The sequence below is a fragment of the Amblyraja radiata genome, chromosome 21 (assembly GCF_010909765.2).
Source record: "Amblyraja radiata isolate CabotCenter1 chromosome 21, sAmbRad1.1.pri, whole genome shotgun sequence".
In the NCBI taxonomy this organism is placed as follows: Eukaryota; Metazoa; Chordata; class Chondrichthyes; order Rajiformes; family Rajidae; genus Amblyraja; species Amblyraja radiata.
Window position 1 is genome coordinate 30,097,500 of NC_045976.1, and position 24,573 is coordinate 30,122,072.

The 24,573-nt window shown below is 43.9% G+C and overlaps 2 protein-coding genes across 6 annotated transcripts in view; one reads left to right on the forward strand and one right to left on the reverse strand.

Moving 5' to 3' along the window:
• The first annotated feature begins 1,077 nt into the window (after positions 1–1,077).
• atp6v1fnb (ATP6V1F neighbor) lies at positions 1,078–4,210 on the forward strand. The gene is made up of 2 exons (XM_033039347.1): positions 1,078–1,501; positions 4,104–4,210. The coding sequence occupies exons 1-2, from the start codon at positions 1,078–1,080 to the stop codon at positions 4,208–4,210; spliced, it is 531 nt and encodes a 176-aa protein (XP_032895238.1).
• Positions 4,211–6,055: 1,845 nt separating this feature from the next.
• The window catches only part of LOC116985269, a 34,293-nt gene continuing 15,775 nt past the window's right edge, over positions 6,056–24,573 (reverse strand). For 2 of the 5 annotated variants that reach the window (XR_004415229.1, XR_004415228.1), the window contains 6 exons: positions 18,557–18,757; positions 15,742–15,885; positions 14,767–14,868; positions 11,562–11,650; positions 9,910–10,098; positions 6,784–6,910 (listed from right to left, as the gene is read on the reverse strand). Coding sequence is in view for 2 of the 5 variants with exons in the window: in XM_033039951.1 (XP_032895842.1) it covers positions 9,960–10,098; positions 11,562–11,650; positions 14,767–14,868; positions 15,742–15,885; positions 18,557–18,757 (675 nt within the window). In the remaining 3 variants the exon portion in view is untranslated. Of the gene's footprint in view, positions 6,244–6,783; positions 6,911–9,900; positions 10,099–11,561; positions 11,651–14,766; positions 14,869–15,741; positions 15,886–18,556; positions 18,758–24,573 lie in introns of those variants that run through there. The other 3 variants (XM_033039952.1, XR_004415230.1, XM_033039951.1) reach the window with 3 other exon arrangements.

The following is a 24,573-nucleotide window of genomic DNA, read 5'->3' on the forward strand; positions in this document are numbered from 1 at the left end:
TTGCACAAATAGGAATGAATTTCTAGGCATAGGATTCTACAGCAAAATAGACCATTCTGCCTTGTAAATTCATAATTGAGTGTTTATACTCGGCACATAATTTCTCTCACCAGGCTTATTGTTGTATCATTTGATTTTTTTCCCCTTATTAGAAACAGAAACGTAGAAAATAGGTGCAGGAGGAGGCCATTTGGCCCTTCGAGCCAGCACCGCCATTCATTGTGATCATGGCTGATCATCCACAAGCAGTAATTCGTGCCTGCCATCTCCCCATATCCTTTGATTCCGCTAGCCCTGGACTAGAGCTCATTCTAACTCTCTTTTAAATTAATCCAGTGAATTGGCCTCCACTGCCTTCTGTGGCAGAGAATTCCACAAATTCACAACTCTCTGGGTTAAAAAGTTTTTTCTCATCTCAGTTTTAAATGGCCTCCCCTTTATTCTTAGACTGTGGCACCTGGTTCTGGATTCCCCCAACATTGGGAACATTTTTCCTGCATTTAGCTTGTCCAGTCCTTTTATAATTTTATACATTTCTGTAAGATCCCCTCACATCCTTCTAAATTCCAATGAATACAAGCCCAGTCTTTCCAATCTTTCCTCATATGACAGTTCCGCCACCCCGTTGAGTAACCTACGCTGCAATGCCTCAATAGCAAGGATGTCCTTCCTCAAATTATTCTTTCCTAAGTGTGTCGGAGTGATTTCCGTATTGCCACAACTCTGTAAAGAGATTTCTCCTAATCCCTCTGTGAGCTTTTTACATTTGATTACATCGGATATACTAGAACAGTGGTATTCTGGCCAGCCAGTTTATGGTCCATTCATATCAACTCCCGTCTTTTGGCAAATTCACACTTCCCTACGTCAGTCTCATTGTTCATGTCATTTCCTGTTGCTTATTACAATTGTAAGTGTAATATTGATTGCTTAGATACCAGCATGGGCACCTCATCATTATGCAGGGAGCCTTGGTTTTGCTGCCTGTCCTGTGCTCTCCTTTTTAGTGTCCCATGTTTCACAAAACCTGTGTATAAGGCCTGCTGAAGACCCATAAATATGGAACGAAAGCTCAACATGGACACACAGGTGCAAAACTTCTGGAAAGAAAGCATCACAAAAGAGGATCTGCTAAGGATGTGTTGGTTGAGACAGTTCAAGGGAAACCTCAGCCAGCCACCAGAAAGAGAAATTGTGCGTAAGAAGATACCCACGCTTCCGCATATACCCCTCCAGACCCAAGAACCAAAAGCACAGGAAAAAGTGGCAGCCCAATCAGCGAAGGAAAAGTGCAAAAAGCCGGCAGCTGAGAAGAAACCAGCAAATGAGTCTTTGAGTGACATGAGGCCAGTCAGCCCTGAGGTGCGGGAACTGTTGTACGATGGATTCTCAAAAGAGGATAAAGGCAGATACCTATATCTAAAAGCCCGAAAGAAGAAAGGCCCCAGTGAGAAATACGAGTACCCTCTCACTTCCTCCTGGAATTATGGCTGGAAAATAGGTGAGAGTCAATAGGGCTAATTGGGAGCGATGAGATCTGTAATGCCGGACAAAGATAATTATTTCCATACACAGTAATAATGAAGGGCTGGAATAGATTTCCATTTTGATGCAAGTTGGGCAGTAATGCTGGGCAGATCCGGTCCAGATATTGGACAGGGCAAGGATATTAGCAGGGCAGGAGTTGGATCACATGAAGGGTTGCTGATCCCACTGACAAGAGGAAGCAGGCTGTTGTCTGGATGGTTGATGACCTTGCCTGCAAGGACATGAATCAAATATCATCCAATGTCAGGACATCAATCCAATCCAGACACGCAGCATTGTTTTGCAGCATTGCAATTCTCTACATTTGAGTGCAAAGTTTTTTCCATTTGGGTTGAATATAATCAGGCTGTCTTCAATATGCTTTAGTTCCATGCTCTTTTATAAAATTTGAATTTTAAATTAGGTTAATTTCAAGTATCTCAATGCAAAATTCCTTTAATGGTGTCAATAACTCAGAGTGTCAAGATAGTTATGGAAAAGGATTAGGAAGGACTAGAAATTAAGAGGTAGACAAAAATGCTTGAAAAACTCAGCGGGTGCAGCAGCATCTATGGAGCGAAGGAAATAGGCAAAGTTTTGGGCCAAAACCTTACTTAAGTCTGATTTTCCAGCATCAGCAGTTCCTTCTTAAAGACTAGAAATTTAGATACTGATATTAATATAAGATAGGACCTGGCAAATATAGACTGGACACGGCCTATTGTAGGTCAGTTTATCTGTCTGTGATGTCATGCATTAGAGTACCTGTATTCCTAGATCCTTCTGGTCTACAACACTACTCAGGGCCCCACCATTCACTGTGATAGTTGTACCCTGGTTTGACTTCCCAAAATGAAACACTTCACACCTATCTGCATTAAACTTCATTAACCGTTCCTCAACCCACTTGCCCAGCTGATCACGAGCCTGCAGTAATTTTTGATAACCACCATCACTATTTATGATACCACTCACTTTAGTGCCATCTGCAAACTTACTAATCATGTCTTGTACATTCTCATCCAAATCGTTGCTATAAACCAAACCACAATGGGTCTAGCACCGCTCCTTGAGGCATATCACTTGTCACAGGCCTCTAGTCCGAAGAAGCCTTCCACTGCTTCTTTCCACAAAGCCAATTTGCCATCCAGTCAGCTAGCTCTCTGGATCCCATGTGATCTAACCATCCAGAGCCTACCAGGCTGAACTTTATCAAAGGCCTTGCTGAAGTCCCTATAAAAGTCTATGCCTTGGCCTCATCAACCTTTTTGTTTACCTCTTCAAAAAACTCAAATTCGTAAGATACGATCTGCATGTACAAATCATGCTGATTATCCCGAATCAGCCCTTCTACCCAAGTGCATATATACCTATGTAGGAAAAAACTGCAGGTTTAAATCGAAGGTAGACACAAAATGCTAGAGTAACTCAGCGGGACAGGCAGCATCTTTGGAGAGAAGGAATGGGTGACGTTTCAGGTCGAGATCCTACTTCAGACTTCTCGACCCAAAACGTCACCCAATTCTTCTCTCCAGAGATGCTGCCTGTCTCGCTGAGTTACTCCAGCATTTTGTGTCTACTTTTGCATATATACCTTATCCCTCAGAATCCTTTCTTGTAGCTTACCTACAACAAATGTTACACTCAGTGGTCCATAGGTCACAAGCTTTTCCTTGCAGCACTTCTTAAATAAAGGCTCAACATTAGCCACCATCCAGTCATCCAGCTCCTCACCAGTGTCTAATGAGGATTCATATATCTCAGACAAGGCTCCCGCAATTTCTTCGCTAGCTTCGCACAGAGTCCTAGGATATATCTTCCCGCCCTTCCCCCCACCCCATCAGTCTGAAGAAGGGTCTCGACCTGAAACGTCACCTATTCCTACGCTCCATAGATGCTGCCTCACCCGCTGAGTTTCTCCAGCATTTTTGTCTACCTTTGATTTTTCCAGCACCTGCAGTTCTTTCTTAAACCTAGGATATAACTGATCAGACCCGGGAGATTTATCTGCAATTGTCCTCAGGATATCTCCATTAACTGCCCAAAGTTCCCTAGTCCTCATGTTTTTCTCCATTGTAAAACCAGAGGAGAAATACTCTTTGAGGACCTTGCCTCTATCCTGTGGCTCCATGCTTACACTCCTACATGGATGTTCCAAGGTTGTTCAGCTGCTGCTCCAGTTCCCTAACACAGTCTGCAAAGAGCTGTGGTTGGATGCACCTCGCTCAGGTGTTGTCCTCAGGGACACCGGAAGTTTCCCTGACATCCTACATCATGCAGGAGGAGCATACGACTGCCCTAACTGCTGTTTCTACAGCACTAGACCAAGGAAGATTTACAAAAGATAGAAAGAAACACAGAGCGTACCGTATCCCACTAATGTTGAATAGGGAAGCTTAGTGGTATTTTCAGCTTGGAACTTGAAGAGAGCCATGCTTTGTGCTGTGCTCTTCCTCATCACTGTGCTCAGTACTCATCCAAGAGTGCACTTTGGATGATCTATATTAGAAAGGAGTGAGCACCTGGTAGGAATGGGATGAATGGTTCAATCAATTGCTGTGCTTCTTTCCTAACAGAGGAAGATGTTGAGTACAAGAAACCAAACTTTGGGCGGACGGCCTTAGTGGAAACTGCTTTCTACCGAAGAAACGGGATCTTCCCTAAACCAGAAGCTTTAAATTGATTGAGCGCAGGTTGTGGAATAGAATGGCCTGCAGGGCATATTTTCTGATTGGGCTCTACTCCAGGTCACATAGAACAGGACCTTTGGGCTGCGTTTCTGCTGGTTCGGGAAACGTGTGAATCAATCAATAACTACCTTGCATCTTAAACAGATTCTGAGGTAAACAGTCCAATAAAACTTTAAGATAAATGTGTATGGGCATGGTTTCTCCTTTGGGGATGAATAGAGAAGGTCATGTTCTCCAAGGGAGAGCCACAAATTCAGAAAGAGAGTTTGGGAGACAGTCATCATGTTCACCAAGGTAACGTCCCCATCTTTTTTCTGAGAGGAGTTTGCTTCCTCAAAGGACAGGGACATTCTCTGAGAACAATGTTCCCCTGAGAGGTTCATATACTCCAAGAGAGTCATATTCCTTGAAGGGCAGGGAGTTGTCTCAAACATTCCCAAGCGTTGTCTTTGCCCGTGGCTGTGCAAAGCACTCTATCATAAAATGGTTTGTTTCATAACTGGGACTGTGACTGCTTCATGGTTGGCTATTCAAGATGCTGTTCAATAAGTTGTGAGTCTTATATGTCCGATCAAAATTTATTTCTTAACCTATACTGAAATTTCCTTGATGGATTCCTTTCTTCTTTATAGGAAGGAGGCACAAGTGGTTGGTGTGGTGTGCATTTCACAGTGATTTAGTTTGGGCTATGCTTTGGAAAAGATGGATTGGGGTGGCGATACAATTAACTGAACTCCTGTAGGAAATTCTTGTGGGAAAGGGCAGACTGTATTTAGGTAGGGACCCACACACATGGTGAGCCCTGCAGATCCCAATACATTGGTTAGTACAGGAATAGCTAATGTAATATTTACTCTTCCAATAAAGGAATCTGCTGGGTCACACAGTATTCTTTATCACCGCCCCCTTCTTTCATATTTGTATCTCAACGGATGTTAATCCTCCCCCTGTCTATCCCTATTTATCACCAATGCACACAATCTTCCTCCATCTCCAGGCCTTGAATATTTCTCTTCCTCTGTCAATCCACAATCCTTGTGTCTTTCTTTTTCATCTATATGAAGTCAAGTCAAGTCAAGTTTATTCGTCACATACACATACGAGATGTGCAGTGAAATGAAAAGTGGCAATGCTCGCGGACTTTGTGCAAAAAGACAAACAAACAAACAACCAACCAAACAAACTACAAACAGAATGGAACAGAATCACATATTATTTTACATATTAAATATTGTGGGCAGAAGGAAAAAGGAAAAAAAACAGCACTTTCATTATCAGTCATCATTCTCAATCCTAGTGTCTCTCTATCCATCCCCAATCCCACAGCATCTCCTTCTCTCTCCGTTCCCAAAACGACATCTCTCTCCCTCCACCCCTAATCCAACAACATCCCTCTCCCTCCAACTCCAATCATACAGCATCTCTCTCCCTTTTTCCACATCAACTTCAGTACAGCCCTCCCTCTATTTGAACCCCAAATCTATTGGATAATAATAATAATAATAATGGATGGGATTTATATAGCGCCTTTCTAATACTCAAGGCGCTTTACATCGCATTATTCATTCACTCCTCAGTCACACTCGGTGGTGGTAAGCTACTTCTGTAGCCACAGCTGCCCTGGGGCAGACTGACGGAAGCGTGGCTGCCAATCTGCGCCTACGGCCCCTCCGACCACCACCAATCACTCACACACATTCACACACAGGCAAAGGTGGGTGAAGTGTCTTGCCCAAGGACACAACGACAGTATGCACTCCAAGCGGGATTCGAACCGGCTACCTTCCGGTCGCCAGCCGAACACTTAGCCCATTGTGCCATCTGTCGCAAGTATAAGCAAGTATCTGCTATTTGTTCCAAGGTAGTTAGCGATTCCCTTCAGTTGGTGGAAACTATTCTCTCTATGTGTGGAACTGTGTCAATGCTGTCTTGAGTTCTACTGAGTTAGTCCAATAAACACTGGCTTCGGCTACTTTCTCCCTCCTCTCTCAGTGATTTCCATTATTAACCTCTCCACATCAGTGATCTGGAATTGAGGTAAACAAGAAATGTGTTTGTATTTTCAGCAGAGAAGGTTTAGGTAACAACAGCATCAGAAACAACCAACCAGAGTCTGTTTCATTGTTTTTCACAGAACAGAACCTGACCTTGAATAGAATGAGCAGCTGGTACTTCACTACTGGGATCAATGTGTCACATGGATATCAGAACCAGCATAGGCTTGATCCACCTTAGAAAGGGTGAGGTTCAGCTTCACTTGATTGATTCCTGGGACATAGAGTCAATCTTTGAATAAAGGTTTGAGTGCAATGAAGAAGAGTGAGAGATGATACTAGGTGACAGGAAATCTGCCGAAAAGCTTTTCTTCTTGGCTGGAGTGCAGTCAGGGATTTAAGATAAGTGATTGGCCACTTAGGTCTGAGATAGAGACTTTCTTCATTCAATTAGTTGTGAATTGTTGGAATTATCTAAACTAATGGACCACAGTCCATGAGTATCTTCATTGAAAGATTTTGAACACTTTGGGAACCCAAGGATACGAAGAGAGGACAGGAAAGAGGAGGGGGGAGAAAATCAGCCAGGTACATTGGACAATGGAGCAGGTCAAGGGCTCTGTCGAGTAGCTACCTCCTGTTCATATTCCTATTTCTGTGGAATAGGGCTTGGGCCAAAACCACACTCCCCAATCTTCAAGTTCAAGTGAGTTTATTGTCATGTGTCCCTGTATAGGACAATGAAATTCTTGCTTTGCTTAAGCACACAGAAAATAGTAGGCATTTACTACAAAACAGATAAATGTGTCCATATACCATGATATAAATATATACACACATGAATAAATAAACTGATAGTGCAAATAACAGAAAGTGGTTGGTAATAATCAGAGTTTTGTCCGAGCCAGGTTTAATAGCCTGATGGCTGAGGGGAAGTAACTATTCCTGAAGCTGGTTGTTGCAGTCTTCAGGCTCCTGTACCTTCTACCTGAAGGTAGCAGGGAGATGAGTGTGTGGCCAGGATGGTGTGGGTCTTTGATGATACTGCCAGCCTTTTTGAGGCAGCGACTGCGATAAATCCCCTCGATGGAAGGAAGGTCAGAGCCGATGATGGACTGGGCAGTGTTTACTACTTTTTGTAGTCCTTTCCTTTCCAGGGCGCTCAAATTGCCGAACCAAGCCACGATGCAACCGGTCAGCATGCTCTCGACTGTGCACCTGTAGAAGTTAGAGAGAGTCTTCCTTGACAATCCAACTCTCCGTAATCTTCTCAGGAAGTAGAGGCGCTGATGTGCTTTTTTGATGATTGCATTAGTGTTCTCGGACCAGGAAAGATCTTCAGAGATGTGCACGCCCAGGAATTTGAAGCTCTTGACCCTTTCAACCATCGACCCGTTGATATAAATGGGGCTGTGGGTCCCCCTCCTACTCCTTCCAAAGTCCACAATCAGTTCCTTGGTTTTGCTGGTGTTGAGGGCCAGGTTATTGCGCTGGCACCATATGGACAGTTGCTCGATCTCTCTTCTGTACTCTGACTCATCCCCATCAGTGATACGCCCCACAATAGTGGTGTCGTCAGCGAACTTGATGATGGAGTTCGCACTGTGGTTCGCTACGCAGTCATGGGTATAGAGTGAGTACAGCAGGGGGCTGAGCACGCAGCCTTGAGGTGCTCCCGTGCTGATTGTTATTGAGGCTGACACATTTCCACCAATACGAACAGACTGTGGTCTGTGGACGAGGAAGTCAAGGATCCAGTTGCAGAGGGAGGCGCAGAGACCCAGTTCTGCGAGTTTGGTAACCAGTTTGGAGGGGATGATTGTGTTAAATGCCGAGCTGTAATCAATGAATAACAGCCTGACATATGAGTTTTTGTTGTCCAAGTGGTCCAGTGCGGAGTGGAGGGCCAGCGAGATCGCATCCACCGTTGATCTGTTGTGGCGGTACGCGAACTGCAGTGGGTCCAGGTTTTTGTCGATGTAGGAGTTGATTTGCTCCATGATCAACCTCTCAAAGCACTTCATCACCACCGGCGTTAGTGCCACTGGTCGATAGTCATTGAGGCATGTCACCTTACTCTTCTTGGGCACCGGTATAATTGATGCCCTTTTAAAGCAGGTGGGGACCTCAGACCTCAGAAGTGAGAGGTTGAAAATGTCCGTAAAAACTCCCGGCAGTTGGTCCGCACAGGTTTTTAGAACACGACCGGGTATACCATCAGGACCAGGTGCTTTTCGGGGGTTCACCCCTCTGAAGGATTTCCTGACATCGGCCTCTGTGACTGAGACTGAAATGCCATCGCAGCGAATGGGGGATCGGGAAGGCACATCAGTATTCTCCCTGTCAAAGCGTGCGTAAAACGCATTGAGCTCGTCAGGGAGTGATGTTACACCGGCATTCGAGCTGCCTCCTGGTTTTGCCTTGTAGGAGGTGATTGCATTCAGACCCTGCCACAGCTGCCGAACATCTGTCTCGTCCTCCAGTTTGGAGCAGAAGTCCCTTTTGGCCTTTTTGATGGCCTTACCAAGGTCGTATCTGGTCTTCATGTAGGCCACTGTATCATCGGAGGTGAATGCCCTGTGTCTGGACTTCAGGAGAGTGCGGATCTCAAAGTTCATCCAAGGTTTCTGATTGGGAAACACTCGGAAGGTTTTTGTAGGGATGCAGTCCTCCACACATTTCTTTATGAAGTCTGTAACGACTGTGGCATATTCGTTCAAGTCCGTTGCCGAGTCCTTGAACATTGCCCAGTCTACAGACTCCAAACAGTCCTGGAGTTGTTCTTCTGCCCCCCCCGACCAGCTCTGTGCTGTCCTCACTTCTGGGGGTGCGATCTTTAATTGCTGCTTGTAGGCAGGAAGAAGCAGCACCGCGGTATGGTCGGATTTACCGAAGTGAGGGCGAGGGATAGAACGATAGGCATTCTTGATGGTGGTGTAGCAGTGGTCGAGGGTGTTAGGTCCTCTGGTGCAGCAGGAGACATGTTGGTGGAAGTTGGGGAGTGATTTCTTGAGGTTTGCCTTATTGAAGTCCCCAGCAATGGTGGTAAATGCCTCGGGGTAAGACGTCTGGTGTTTGTTGACCACGGCCTGCAGCTCCTCCAGTGCCAGACGGACGTCTGCCTGGGGTGGGATGTAGACCGCGGTCAGGATAACGGAGGTGAATTCTCTCGGGAGGTAGAAGGGACGGCACTTCACTGCCAGATGTTCAAGATGTGGAGAGCAGGAGTTGGACAGGACTGCCACGTCGGAACACCACGCAGAGTTGACCATGAGGCAGACGCCCCCTCCTCTCCCTTTCCCAGATGCCAGGGTACGGTCTATGCGGTGGATGGAGAACCCTTCAGGCTGGACCGCTGAGTCTGGGGAGCTGGGGGTGAGCCATGTCTCTGTGAAACAGAACACAGAGCATTCCCTCAGCTCCCTTTGATAAAGCAGTCTTGCCCTTAAGTCCTCCACTTTGTTTTCAAGGGACTGTACATTAGCTAGTAGGATAGTAGGGAGAGGGGGCCGAAGTCCCCTGCGCTTCATTCTGACCTGGAGTCCTGCCCGACGGCCACGTTTCCGGACACAATGGAGGCTTCCCCTTTGTCTCCAGGTACTGTACTTGCTGTTTCTGCGGACCTGCGCTGGAACGGGGATTCCCTCACAGACGGCAGCTCCAGCTCCGTAACGAACGGGGGTTCCCTCAGGCTATCAGTTAAACAATGAGACTAAATCCGTTCTAAATCCTTTCTTAAAGAGACCATTCAAAACAACGGGTTGAGGGAATCTGTTACATGGATTCCTGGATGTTGGACCTCCTTTGAATGTTCACTTTGATTCTTCCCATCAGTAAAATCCTTAGTTTCCACAGGATTGAACAGTTCATTAAAACTGGCTGTGTTCCTATGAAGAAGTACAAAGGTAAAAGCTACTGACCGTTATAACTCAGCTCATCCCCACTATCTTACATCAACAGCTCCACCCCTCACCTGCTACACCTTCATCAGTTACCCCACTATCATGTTTCTCACACCCGACCCCTCAAATATACCTCCTAGACCATCTGTCTCCTTTCAAATGCTAACTTCTGCTCTTCAACTCCATAAATCCATCCTTTGCCCTTCATACAATAGCTCTTCAATTGCTATCCCATAGCAATATCCTCACACCAACCACTCAAATGTACCCTGCAACACATTCCTCACCCTCAACTCTTTAGCATTAACCTGAAAGCTTCATCCCGATCCCTTAACTGAATATCTTACCTTGTATCTTCAACCCCACACAATCATAACTAATCCCATAAAACAACCAGTCACAGAAACATAGAAACATAGAAAATAGGTGAAGGAGGAGTCCATTAAATATAGCCATCATTGGCTATATTTAAGAGGGAGTTAGATGTGGTCCTTGTGGCTAACGGGATCAGGGGGTATGGAGAGAAGGCAGGTACAGGATATTGTTGGATGATCAGCCATGATCATATTGAATGGCGGTGCAGGCTCGAAGGGCCGAATGGCCTACTCCTGCACCTATTTTCTATGTTTCTCTACGTTTCTATTCGGCCCTTTGAGCCAGCATTGCCATTCATTGTAATCATGGTTGATCGTCCCCAATCAATAACCCGTGCCTGCCTTCTCCCCATATCCCTTGATTCCACTATCCCCTAGAGTTCTATCTAACTCTCTTAAATCCATCCAGTGATTCGGCCTCCACTGCCCTCTGTGGCAGAGATTTCCACAAATTCACAACTCTCTGGGTGAAATGTTTGTTTCTCACCTCAGTCTTAAATGGCCTCCCCTTTATTTTATGACTGTGGCCCCTGGTTCTGGACTCGCCCAACATTGCGAACATTTTTCCTGCATCTAGCTTGTCCAGTCCTTTTATAATTTTATATGTTTCTATAAGATACCCCTTCATCCTTCTAAACTCCAGTGAATACAAGCCTAGTCTTTTCAATCTTTCCTCATATGACAGTCCCGCCATCCCAGGGATCAATCTCGTGAACCTATGCTGCACTGCCTCAATCACAAGGATGTCCTTCCTCAAATTAGGAGACCAAAGCTGTACACATTCTCAACCCCTCAGCTCAACTCCCACCCTCACACTGCTCATTGTTGTACATCTGTTGCAATCCTCCTTGCCACACACACCTCATTAAATACTGCATTTAAATCTCCAACACCATCACCACTGTAACTCTCCACCCCTTAGTCTCACTGTCATGTGTCATTCCATTCACCTCTAACAATCCCATCCTTGTCCCTTGAACACCATCCCTCAATATTATTATAACCTCAGCCCCATCTTCAACTTCACCCCTTAATCCACTGCGCAAGCCCTCCATTAAACAGAAGCTTTCCTACCTCTCGCCTTTTGATCTCAGAATGAAGGTACGTTCTTGTCGAAGGTGTTCCAAAGTTTCCCTGACTTTAGTCCTCCAGTGAACAGATTCCTAATGCAGGACACAAACAGGCACTGCTAATTCCCAAAACAACAGTCACCTTGAAGGGTTAAAGAGGGGGGGGGGTTTGGATTCAGAGAGTGTAAATATCACAGGGGTAATGTGTACAATGAATGGAACTGGGGAAGTATTTGTGTGTGTAGGGGAGGGGGGGAGGGGGGGAGGGGGGTAGCATAGAAGTGAGGGCGCCAGGTGGGGTAAATTGGAGGCGATTTTGAGGAGTGGGGGACTCAAGATTGAATGTTTAGGGGACCAGTCATGAGCTCAACCCTTTAGTGATCTAAATCTATGGCTACTCCTGGGGGATTTGGACTGATGATCCAACAATATGCTCAAATTTCGCCACGGCAGCATGGAATTTAAATGAGGTAAATCTGAACTTAAATGTCAGTATTAGCAATGACGATCATTAAACTACCACAATATTATACACAGTCATCTAGTTCACAAATGTTCTTTAGAGAAGGAAACCTGTAGTCCTTACTCGGACTATTGTTGACTTTCAATTGTCATCTGAAACACAGAACAAACAGCTGCAGCAAAGACGTGGGATAGTCTGAAGCAGGAAAGAAATGGATGGATCTCCTGGCATGGAACTAGCATCTGCTTTGGACAACTCAAAGTCATAGTCCCAGTCGATTGCGTAAACTCTAACTTGCTAACATTTAGGAATGTGCGACAATAGTTAGAGTCATCTTAGCGACTCGTCCAGCACCAACCTGCCATTTAATCTCTATCATCATCAATCCTGGGCATGTCATGTACCACCATGGATGTGCCGTTGGCAGCTTGTGGTCCAGGTATTGTAAGTCTTCTCCTTTGTCTCTATATTCTTTTTATAAAACGGGGACCAGAACTGTACACTACTAGTATGCCCTAACCAGCTTTCCATAAAGGCTTAGGGCCGTGTCATGTCCTTTGTTTTCAGTTCTATCCCTTCAGAAATAACCCTAATGCTTTGTTTGTTTTCTGTAAGGCATCGCTAACATGTTTACACCTTTTAGTGATTCATTTGATCCTCCATCTATTGGACCGCATCTTCCTAGGTAAAGTGGAATTGACATCAAGACAGCATTTGATCGAAAATGGCAACAGTGAGACCCTGTAAAATTGAAGGTAATTGGTTATCATGGAAAACTGGGAGTCATATTGCGAAGGAAAATGGTTGTGGTTTTTGGAGGCTTTCTCAGTGTCAGGAAATCCTGCAGGAACTCCCCAGAAAATTGTTTAAACTATCATTAGTTACTTTAAATCAATAAAATTCTTCCAGGATAACTGAGGATATTTGTTGATAGCACAATATTCGGATTCATTTGCAGTCCCTGAATTACATTCAGGTTTGAGATGATAAGTGACATGACAAGTTAACTATGCTGCCACAAAAATTACAGGCAATTCATGATCTTCTCCAACAATAGTGTGTCTAACCTTCGGCAAATGGTCACATCGTGTACCGCTGGCATCTTGACCAGAAAATAATAGGGTCATCTGGCCGCATGTGTAATGTGGTTATAAGATCAGTTCAGAGACTACATGCAGTGATGAGTGATGAGTGACTCATCTGTTGACTGTCCAAAACCTTCTACAAGAAACAAGAGTGTGGTGCAATACTCTACACTTGTCTCGATGAATGCAGCTCCCAAAACACTTAAGTTCAACGGCTTCCAATAAAAACGATCTTGCTTGATTGGCCATCGCCCTAAAGATTAACTACATCAATCCATTTGCACTCGGCTACAGTGTTTCAACATGGACACAATAGAATGCAGTAATATATTTAAGATTTAATGACCATCTCTCCTAAATTGTGACCTCAACTACTTGCCAGTTCAAGGGCAGCAGATGTAGGGTAAAACTAACATTGTTACCCTCCCCTCTGTCACACAACATCCGGACTTGGAAACAATCATTGTTCTTTTATTCTAAGATGGTGAAAATTTAAAAATTCTTGTCCTAACTGCACTGTGGAAGTACTTTCACCTCATGAAGTGCTGTGGTTGACGAATATGACTAATGGCTAACTCTCCCTCAACAGATGGATGGATGTGTTTAGGGATTGGACAAGAATCTAGAAGAAGCATAATGTAGGAAAGTGCTAAATTATCAACCTTGATAGAAAATATGGAAAACCAGTATACTTATATGAAAGGTAAGACTTGTGTGTTGATATTTAAAGAGTTTTGGATGTCCATGTGCACAAACAAGTTGCATACAATTAACAAGCAGATTACAATGGTGTTTTTGTCCTTATTGCAAAACGTTTCGAGTATGAGAAGGAGGTGTGGTCAAAATTCACAATTTCAGTAGTGTACACATTTTTTAGTCTATTTTACACTTGGAAGAATTGTTGGAATGGTTTTTGACCTGTGAGGGTTTGAACAGAATGGGCCCCATATTCCCCACAATTTAGTAGAATGAAATGAGCTCACTGATATTGAAGGCGACTTGCCCGGGAAATGCCGAGAGGCTCAAGACACAGGAAGCAAAAATTCAGCTATTGGCTATTAGGGCAGGATGACCTTCAAAGCCAGGGATAGGGAATGAGGTTGGGACTGCCGTGAGAAAAGTGGGGGGGTAAAACGAATGGACTTCAACAGGAGATGGAGTGGACTGGAGGGATGGGATGATGAATTTCCCAACACAGACAGTTGTAACTTTGTACTGTCCCCCTCAAGGGAATGTGATGCTTAGTCATTGACTATATTGAAGACAGATCAATGGATTTTAGGCACTGAAGAAATCAAGGATTGTCATGAAGGTGGGAAAGTGATGTTGAATACTGCCTTATATTGAATGGCAGAGCAGATCTGATTGAACATGAATGATCTTAAATTCACCCATTTAGGCCCTTCTATTCTTCCTAATCTCCAACTAAACTCGGCAATTCCTATTTATGACAATGAAACACTGCCATCAAAGGCAATTCTGTCAGACCCATAACCCTTCTATTATGCCCCTCCCTCAAATCTCCCCTTTTGGCACAAGGACCCCCTTTCCTGCATTCCCTAGGTTCTGGACGGGGGTGCGGTGTAATGGAAAGGTCTAAGCAATCTCATAATCCATGAGTCCTGTGAGTTACATTTTCTCTCTGGTTCATGATGTCTCACCTTGAGCAGGTCTTCAGTGAGACAATCCTGTCCATATGTCTGAGGGAATGGTCTGTCAATAGTTGATATCCTGTTCCGAGCAATGGAAAGGCCCTCCAGTACCTAGATGAGAGGAGAAGAGAGATAGTGATCAAAGATGGTGAGGTAGGGATTAACATTGTCAGGACCTACATTTATAAACACAAAAGGCAGCAAATAACCAGGACATTTACTGGACAGTGAGCATGAGCTCAGACAAGCAAGGGAGAGAAGAGGTGAAGAGCCTTGGGTGTGGGAATGCAGTATGGACCCCAAGTGAATGGAGACTGGGTTATACACAGTTTTCTAGTGTCAAGCACTGGACTGCACACTGACTCTCATGATTGTGGTGGGATGCACATCAATGGCTTGAATGAATGAGGTTGTAGCACTTGATGTGATCCCAATAAATTCAGAAATGAATGACAAAACCTTCTGTGCTGCTGATATGTGCCGTCAAGTGTGAATATTGATCCTCCAGCGTTAAATAAATACCAGGATGTGCCTGACCCGAGCTAACTGTGGATATCAAAGGTCATGAGATCAGATGGAGTTGTTATAAGGTATTGGTGCATGTTCCAATTTTAAAGCAGTCTGCAGCTTGTTGAACTGGGATGGAAGGAATCTAGGACCTTTTGGGAATAGGTGGTCTTTTTTGTACCAGGCGCAAGACAACACAGGTAAAGGAATGCAAACACCAATCCACCCATCTGGCATCCTCTGATTGAGACCCAGGACCTTTATTCATTGCTTCACGTGAGACACCCTAGGCCTTGGGGCTGGGAACTGCTGTCCCCACTCTTGTATCTTAACGGTGTCCTAAGATGACCCAATGCTTTCTCCTAAGAAGGCCACTCAGGTGCTCATGATCCCTGGGATGAAGCTGAAAGTGGACCATGCTGGGATAATCAGGAGATCTGATCACCGTGGTCAGTGCCCCAGTCAGGAGCCACTCACCCGTAGTGTCTGCCTCTCCTTCTCTCTCCTTCGCTTCTCTTCGGCTTTCCTCTGAACATGTGCCAGACTCCTCAGGACATGCTTCTTCTCTTCTTCTGATATTAATATTGTGTTCGTCTTACACCGAGGGCCACCTATGTGAGTCTACACACCAGAGAAAACACAGTCACCCCACAAACCACCAGCACAAATGACCAAAGGAAAACTACTTTATGTCATGGGGTGTGCAGCCTGTCCCTCCCCATGCCGGAGCCTCATAGAACCATAGAAAATAGGTGCAGGAGTAGGCCATTCGGCCCTTCGAGCCTGCACTGCCATTCAATATGATCATGGCTGATCATCCAACTCAGTATCCTGTACCTGCCTTCTCTCCATACCCCCTGATCCCCTTAGCCACAAGGGCCACATCTAACTCCCTCTTAAATATAGCCAATGAACTGGCCTCAACTACCTTCTGTGGCAGAGAATTCCAGTGATTCACCACTCTGTGTGAAAAATGTTTTTCTCATCTCGGTCCTAAAAGACTTCCCCCTTATCCTTAAACTGTGACCCCTTGTTCTGGACTTCCCCAACATCGGGAATAATCTTCCTGCATCTAGCCTGTCCAACCCCTTAAGAATTTTGTAAGTTTCTATAAGATCCCCCCTAGCGAGTACAAGCCGAGTCTATCCAGTCCTTCTTCATATGAAAGTCTTGACATCCCAGGAATCAGTCTGATGAACCTTCTCTGTATTCCCTCTATGGCAAGAATGTCTTTCCTCAGATTTGGAGACCAAAACTGTACGCAATACTCCAGGTGTGGTCTCAGCAAGACCCTGTACAACTGCAGTAGATCCTCCCTGCTCCTATACTCAAATCCTTTTGTTATGAATGCTAACATACCATTCGCTCATGTAACGCACAGTCCCTGCCCACTCCCATAACATCTACTTTCCCACATCCGCACACCTTGCATTTCTCCACCCCACCACTGTTTTGTTTCTGTCTCTCTCTCGCATCTGCTAGACTAATCACTGGACGATGAACTGCGATTTTCGGTGGCTGATAAACTCAACTAGAAACAAAATCAGTGTCAGAGACAGAATGCAAAATTCTACACGTTTGGAGATGTACAGCAAATAGAAAAGCATGACAAAGTTCCCTGCATTCTGTGTGGGGGTGGATTATATTATAACTTAGTGCCCATGTTTAAAATGCTGTAACCATGGAAACACCTGCACTGATCAAGATTCCAAGTAGTTAGTGAATGAGCTACTAACGGCCATAGCACAGGATAAGATTAACAATCACCAGGTGAGACACGGGTTAGTGGCTCAAAGTTCAAGGCAAGTCAGTAAGTTAAACCTGTAGACCCTTAATCATAGCTGACTACCAAAAATAGCAAACATCACATGGCTAAGGAATTTCACACTAGGATCTAAATTCCATGCAATGAGGTTATTCACATCAGCCATCCAGAACCACCTTTTTGCAAAGTTGGTGTCTCAATTTTACATTCATCACAGGCATGAAAATGTGTCACTGACAGCTTGCAATGACCAGCACATCTGGACACAGAAGCACTCAGAATAGGACCAAGTGGAAGGACGTCCACAGCGCAGTGGAAGTGAATGATTCATAATTTGGACATATTTCATTATTACTTTGGGAAACAATGCAAAATGGTTAGCACAAATAATAATACAGCAAAAATGGAAAGAACGAGAGATGATTCCTCAAGAGAATAAAAATAGTTGTAATAGATGAGACGAGAGACTGTAGAATCTGGAGCACCAAACAATCTTCTGGGGGAACTCAGCGGGTTGAGCAGCATCTGTGGAGGAAACTGGACAGTTGACATTTCAGAAGTCTACATGAAGGTTCCCAAATTCGAATCGTGACTATCCATTTCCCTCCACAGATACTGATCAACCTGTAGTTGCTCCAGAAGTTTGTGAAAAGGTTTGGGCAAATATTACTTCATTGTAGGGCGGAATGCTATTCTAGAGTCAAGAGTGTTTTATTGTCACATGTCCCAGATAGAACAATTAAATTGTGTTACAATTAGATGTAAAGGAAACAAAAACAGTAAGTTAATTAGTATCTGTGGGAAAGAGAAGTAGACGACCCTTTTGTCAGAACTGGGAAAGATGAGAAAAAAATATAACATTTCAAAGATGGAACAGAGAAGGGATAGGATATAAAGAATATATGACAGGGTGAGACCAGATCAAATGGGTTAATGTGACAAGTTATAATTATTTGTGTGTGTTGCTTATAGCAAGACTATGGGATATACTCAGCAGGTCAGGATGAACTAATAGAGAGTAAAACTGTGCCAATATCACAGGTGGATACATTTCAGCAGAAATGACCAATGCTGATAAAGACAAAAAAACAAGTTACCTAAGGCTAGCGAACTCAACGATGAGTCTAAAAGGCTGCAACATGCTCAAACAAAAGATGAGTTGTAACTCCTACAAGCGGACCCCTAAGTTGGAAGAAGTGCTATGTGAGACATTGTTTCACCAAGAAAGACTACATGGGTCTCTGGAAAATTGGAAGGGAAGGGATGAGGACAGTGTTGCATCTCCCGTGAAAATGAATGGGAAATGGGTTAGACCTATGTTTTTCGTTATAGTGAATAATGGGTGGCCGATTAGGAATTTGTACTCGGATAAGGTATACATAATATTAAATGCATCCATAACTATGCTTGTTGGGGCACAAGTATCTACAAGAGAAGGCTATAGTGAATGCCGTGCCACCAAGTAACACATAATATCCCATGACAGCAAACCCACATGGGCGGAGACAGTAAAATATTAACTCTCACCAAGTCTCTGGACTTTAAATCAGGCCCATCTCCTTGTTGCTGCTTTTGTGTCTGGTCTTGCTCTCTGTTGGACATGGCTTTCACTGAGGCTTGATCTAATGGAATATGCAGAGAGATTTCTCCCTGTTGTGACTGGCTGGCCGGATGATCAACAGAAATCTCAAACATTTGCTCTCCATTCTGTGCCACAGAAACAACATCCTTTCAAAAGGAAAACACAGACCAATGGAAAGTTCGGTAAACACAGCAATGTCCGTAATCACCCCTGGCCCCATATCCAGCCTTTAAACATTGTCAGACTTCCCCTGAGGGCCATCAATCAATATCCAGCAGCTCCCCTTTACCCTGGTTTTATATTCTGATAGCGAGGTTGGGTGAAATTCCTGTCATTTCCACTGCACCAAATCTAAAGCCTTTAAAGGGTTCGGTGCTCACAGCTGCTCACCATTCATCAAGTAGGAATGACTGGTGTAGCTATTTTTTAATAACTTTTACCTTTCTGATTACCTTTTGTACCTATTTATGAAAGTATATTGAGAAAGGTAAAGCAAAATCTGGTCTTCTAACAGTCCTATGTTTCCATCATTTAGAAAAAAATAATGAACTCAATATTCACCTATTGTGTTCAAGAAGGAACTGCAGATGCTGGAAGATCGAAGGTACACAAAAATGCTGGATAAACTCAGAGGGTGCAGCAGCATCTATGGAGCGAAGGAAATAGGTGACGTTTCGGGCCGAAACCCTTCTTCAGACTGATTTTGTGCAGACCTATTGTGTGCAGTTTTGGTCTAATTTGAGGAAGGACATTCTTGCTATTGAGGGAGTGCAGCATAGGTTCACGAGGTTAATTCCTTGGATGGCGGGACTGACCTATGATGAAAGAATGGATTGACTGGGCTAATATTCACTGGAATTTAGAAGGATGAGAGGGGATCTTATGGAAACATATAAAATTCTTAAAGGGATTGGACAGGCTAGATGCAGGAACAATGTTCCCGATGTTGGGGGAATCCAGAACCAGGGGTCACAGTTTAAGAATAAGGGGTGGGCCATTTAGGACTGAGATGAGGAAAAACTTTCAGCCAGAGAGTTGTGAATCTGGAATTCTTGGCAGAAGGCAGTTGAGGCCAATTCACTGGATGTATTCAAGAGAGGGTTAAATATATGGATGGGAAAGGAATGGAGGGTTATGGTCTGAGCGCAGGTATATGGGACTAGGGGAGATTATGTGTTCGGCACGGACTAGAAGGGTCAAGATGGCCTGTTTCCGTGCTGTAAATTGTTATATGGTTATATGGTTATATATAGTTCTTAGGGCTAACGGAATCAAGGAATACGGGAAGAGAGCAGGGATGGGGTACCAATTTTGGATGATCAGCCATGATCATATTGAATGGCTGTGCTGACTCGATGGGTCGAATGGTCTACTCCTGCACCTATTTTCTATGGCTTTATGTTGAAATTCATTAGTCATGATTTTTCTGTTCACTTCATCTATTTGCCCTTCCGTATATGTTGTTAATCTTCCTGTGATCACAGTCATTGTTAATTATAATCAGCACTTGTGACCACATGTAGGTGTTGGTGGACCCCAGCCAGTTACATCTGGCCACCCTGAACATCTGTCACAAAAATAGTTCACTATTTCTCCCACTATTTGTGTGTTACAAACCTTAACCATGTAGGTGCAGAAATTTCATTTTGATGTCACTTGTCAATAATTTTTAAGCTTCTGTTTTTAATTACTGCCCAAATGACCAGAACATACAATTGTTCCTTGCAAAACCGCTCATAATTTTGAGTCGCTCTTTACGGTCTCCCCTGACTTCCTCTGGATCCGTGGAATTCTCAGTTTTATGGGTAGATTGTGATGTAATAGCAAGATATCCTGGAAATATTTGACAGGTCAGGCAGTGGACAGTTCAGGTCAGGGACCTCGCACCCGAGCTGGGCAAGTGAGGAAAACAAGTTAGTTTTCAACAGGAGTGGAGGGATGGGAAAAACATAGGAAATACAATTAATATGTTTGTAAATAGTTTATTGAAAGTATAATTTAATATAGGTCATTAGTTGTTACTAGTATGGGTTTGTTATTTATTTTTGGAAGGAGTGTGTGAATACCTTCAAGAGCTACGTGGTATAACTCTAAATGTTTTGTTGTACCAGCTACTGTTCAATACTATCTGCATTCAATGAAGTGTTGAGAGAGCTACTGAGTGGAGGAGCAGCATGATAAGTTTAAAAACCAGCTGTTGGCATCCCAGAATGACTGCTCCTTGTGGTGTATAAAAGAAAGGCAGGTAATAGTGGAGTGGCCTATTGGGAGTGGGTATGTTGGGAGAGGCTGTGTGTTGAAGCTAAGTGCTTTGTTGAGGGTAAGTGTTGAGACTTTGGCTTGTGAGACTTTGGTAAGGAGGCTGAAGGTAAAATAAGGTGGGGGGTTTTTTCCACAAGTTCCTCCAGTGGCAGTGCAGAAAGAAATATCAGTTAGACCATTGGTGCGGTCCTCCTGCAGGATGTTGAAAGTCAGGGAGACTTCCAGTGTTTCTGACACCACACCTGTGGTGAGTGTGTACATCTACAGCTCCTGGCTGGCTGCGTGAGGCAACTGGAGCTGTGGCTGGTGACCGAGAATGTCATAGATAGGAGTTATATTGAGATGGTCACACCTAAGGTGCAGGTAGAAAGTAAATGGGTCACTATCAGAAAAGAGAGTTGGTAGATAGCACAAGAACCCCCTCTGACTATTCCCTTGAAAACAAGTATAACCTTTTGGATACTTTTGGGGCGATGACCTTTCAGGAGAAAACAACAGCAGCAGCAGTCAGATCGTGGTGGTGAACCTGGATTTAAGGCACAGTGAAGGAAGAGTAAAGTAATGCAGAGCAATATTAGTAGGAGACTAATTAGGTGGACGATTCTGTGACCACAAACAGGTCTCCAGGATGGTGTGTGGCAGTGGCCTCACGGGTGTCAGGGTCCAGGATGTCTTGCAGATGCAGAACATTCTCAAGGAGGAGGTGGAACAGCCAGATGTATCAGGGAGGAGAGTAAACAGCTGAAGTTTGAATGCAAGGGGAAAGTATAATGTCATTGGCAAGGCACTTAACAGGATTGATGTACAAAGGATCTCGGCCCATAGCTCGCTGAAAGTGGCAACACAATAGATAAAGTGGTAAAGAAGATCTGGACATTGGGTATAAGAGTCAGGAAGTCATGTTGCAGCTTTATAGGACTTTAATTCTGCTGCATTTGGGTGCAGCTCTGGTTGCACCAATACAGGAAGGATGTGGAGGCTTTGGAGAAGCAGCAGAAACAGTTGACCAGCACGTGGCCTGGATTAGAGGGTATTAGCCATAAAGAGAGGTTGGACAAATTTAGATTGTTTTCTCTGGTACATCAGACATTGAGGGGAGACTGGATAGAAGTATATAAAGTTACGTGAGGCATAGATAGGGTAGATAGTCTGAACCTTTTTCCCTAGGGTGGAAATGTCAAAGACTAGAGGGTATAGCTTTCAGGTGAGAGTTTCAAAGTCTAAAGGAGTTTTGCAGGGCAAGATTCTTTCACACAGAGAGTGGTGGGTTCCTGGAAAGCACTATAGGGTGTGAAAGTGGAAGCACGGATAAATGCAGGGAAATGTAAGGATATGGATCATGTGCAGGCAGAGATTTGTTTACCTTGGCATCCTGTTCGGCACGGACATTGTGAGCAGAAGGGCCTGTTATGTTGATTAAGTAGACCTATCTATGTTTGGTTTACCAAATAGCAATATAAAAAATATCCATGGATGCTTCAGTGAAGTTCTCTGTAGGCTAATAGCTTGAATACCAAACAATATCATCCCATTTTCCATTGCAGTAGAACATTGTGAAGCTGGCCAAGGGAATATTGAGGACATCCCCAACCTGTGTTTGAGCATCCTACATGTTGCAATGCAATGGGAGACAACCGAAAGAAGGCAGATGATGGCAACAGATGTACGAACCTGCCGACAATATGGGATCAGATACCCTGGATGAAGGCCATACCAGATATTGCAGCAGGATGTGGCGATTTGATTCCTACCATAACCCAGATCATACGAGGTTATAATGGAGGATTATAATGGTTATAAAAATCATAGCTATACAGCACAGAAACCGGCCCTATCGGCCAAATTATCCTTGTCAACCAAGGAGGGTGTTATATAGTATCGTAAAAAATTAATGCACAATGAAAACAGAGCTCCTGTTTTTGAACCCTGCACTAAAGATAATACTTCTTCCTATTTGCACAATCTGGGGCCCCATGATTTTGTGCATAACAAAAACCAAATACAGCAGCGTTAACATCCACATAGCTACAATTTCCCTCAGTGCCTTGCTTTTTAGTTTTTTGGTAATTTGTAAGTTTAGACTAAATGTAAGGGGGCATGCTAAAGCAGTCTGCAGCCAATGAAAGATTAGCCATGTACAGTAGTTGACAGTGTGGGCATCCTCATAGGTATCTGCATCCTCCCCATTGCAATCTCACCTTCCCTGTGATGCAGTGATCAGAACCTTATAGAAACATAGAAAATAGGTGCAGGAGTAGGCCAATCGGCCCTTCGAGCCTGCACCGCCATTCAATATGTTCATGGCTGATCATCCAACTCAGTATCCTGTACCTGCTTTCTCTCCATACCCCCAATCCCTTTAGCCACAAGGGCCACATCTAACTCCCTCTTAAATATAGCCAATGAACTGGCCTCAACTACCTTCTGTGGCAGAGAATTCCAGAGATTCACCACTCTCTGTGTAAAAAATGTTTTTCTCATCTCAGTCCTAAAAGATTTCCCCTTTATCCTTAAACTGTGACCCCTTGTTCTGGACTTCCCCAACATCGGGAACAATCTTCCTGCATCTAGCCTGTCCAACCCCTTAAGAATTTTGTAAGTTTCTATAAGATCCCCCCTCAATCTTCTAAATTCTAGCGAGTACAAGCCGTCATATGTCATACTTAAGGTGTGGCCTTTACTAGTTTTGATTTAACGTCCCTAAACTCTTATATTTTATACTTTGTCTAATAAAGAGAATCGTCCCAAATGTCTTTTTAACCATCTTATTGACCCGTCTTGCTGCCGTTAATGATCTGTAGTCATATATTCAAAGGTCCCACTGCTCTCCACATCGCTCAATAGCCTTGCATTATTATGTACTTCTTTGCCCGATTGCATTACATTAACCTGGACTTCTCTGGATTATATTCCATTGTCCAGCTTCATGTATGACCGACCAGAGCATCCATTGCGTCTTGCAGTTTGAAGCTTTCCTCCTCAGTCAACCACATGACATCTTTGCACTGTCCGCAGACCTCTTTATCATGGCCCCTATATTTAATTCTAAAGCTTTTGCAAATTGCCAGGGGGAAAAAAAGCAAGGAATTGAAGACTGAGTTCCATGTGTTCAACTGTGAATGGTCATCTCAGACGCGTCATATTTCCTGCATTCTTTAAACTGGAAAACCTATTATATTACTATATACCATGTAAAAAGAATGAAATAGAAGTATGATAGAGAATTAATAAGAGTAACATGTAATAGTCTGGAAAATCTGCTAATCTGTCACCAACAGACTATGCCAGATGATCAGTTTTACTGTATCACCCTTAACAATTGCAATCACCTGCTGTTTCAGTTGTGGCTACACAGTTTTGCATGGAACTTGCCAGTGACACAGTAAGGGAATTGTTCATCAAATTTGAAGCTTCTCTTTTGTTCAATAAAAAACCTTTGGTATAAACTATTCCTCGTTTTCAAGTATCTTAGGGAGTTAGTTGTACTAAGGTACAACCTCTTCATTTGTGTTATTTTAATATTGATTCGACCTCTTTACTGTGCCAGATTAGGAAGCTGAACATAGTTGAGATGTACTTGATATTGACTGCGCAATGAATTCTCATTTCTACCAGCAGGGCTGGGTGGGGGGCAGGTTTAACAGATGAATGCTTCATGTTACTGAGGTCACGGTGTGACACAGACCTTGTGGACGGAAAG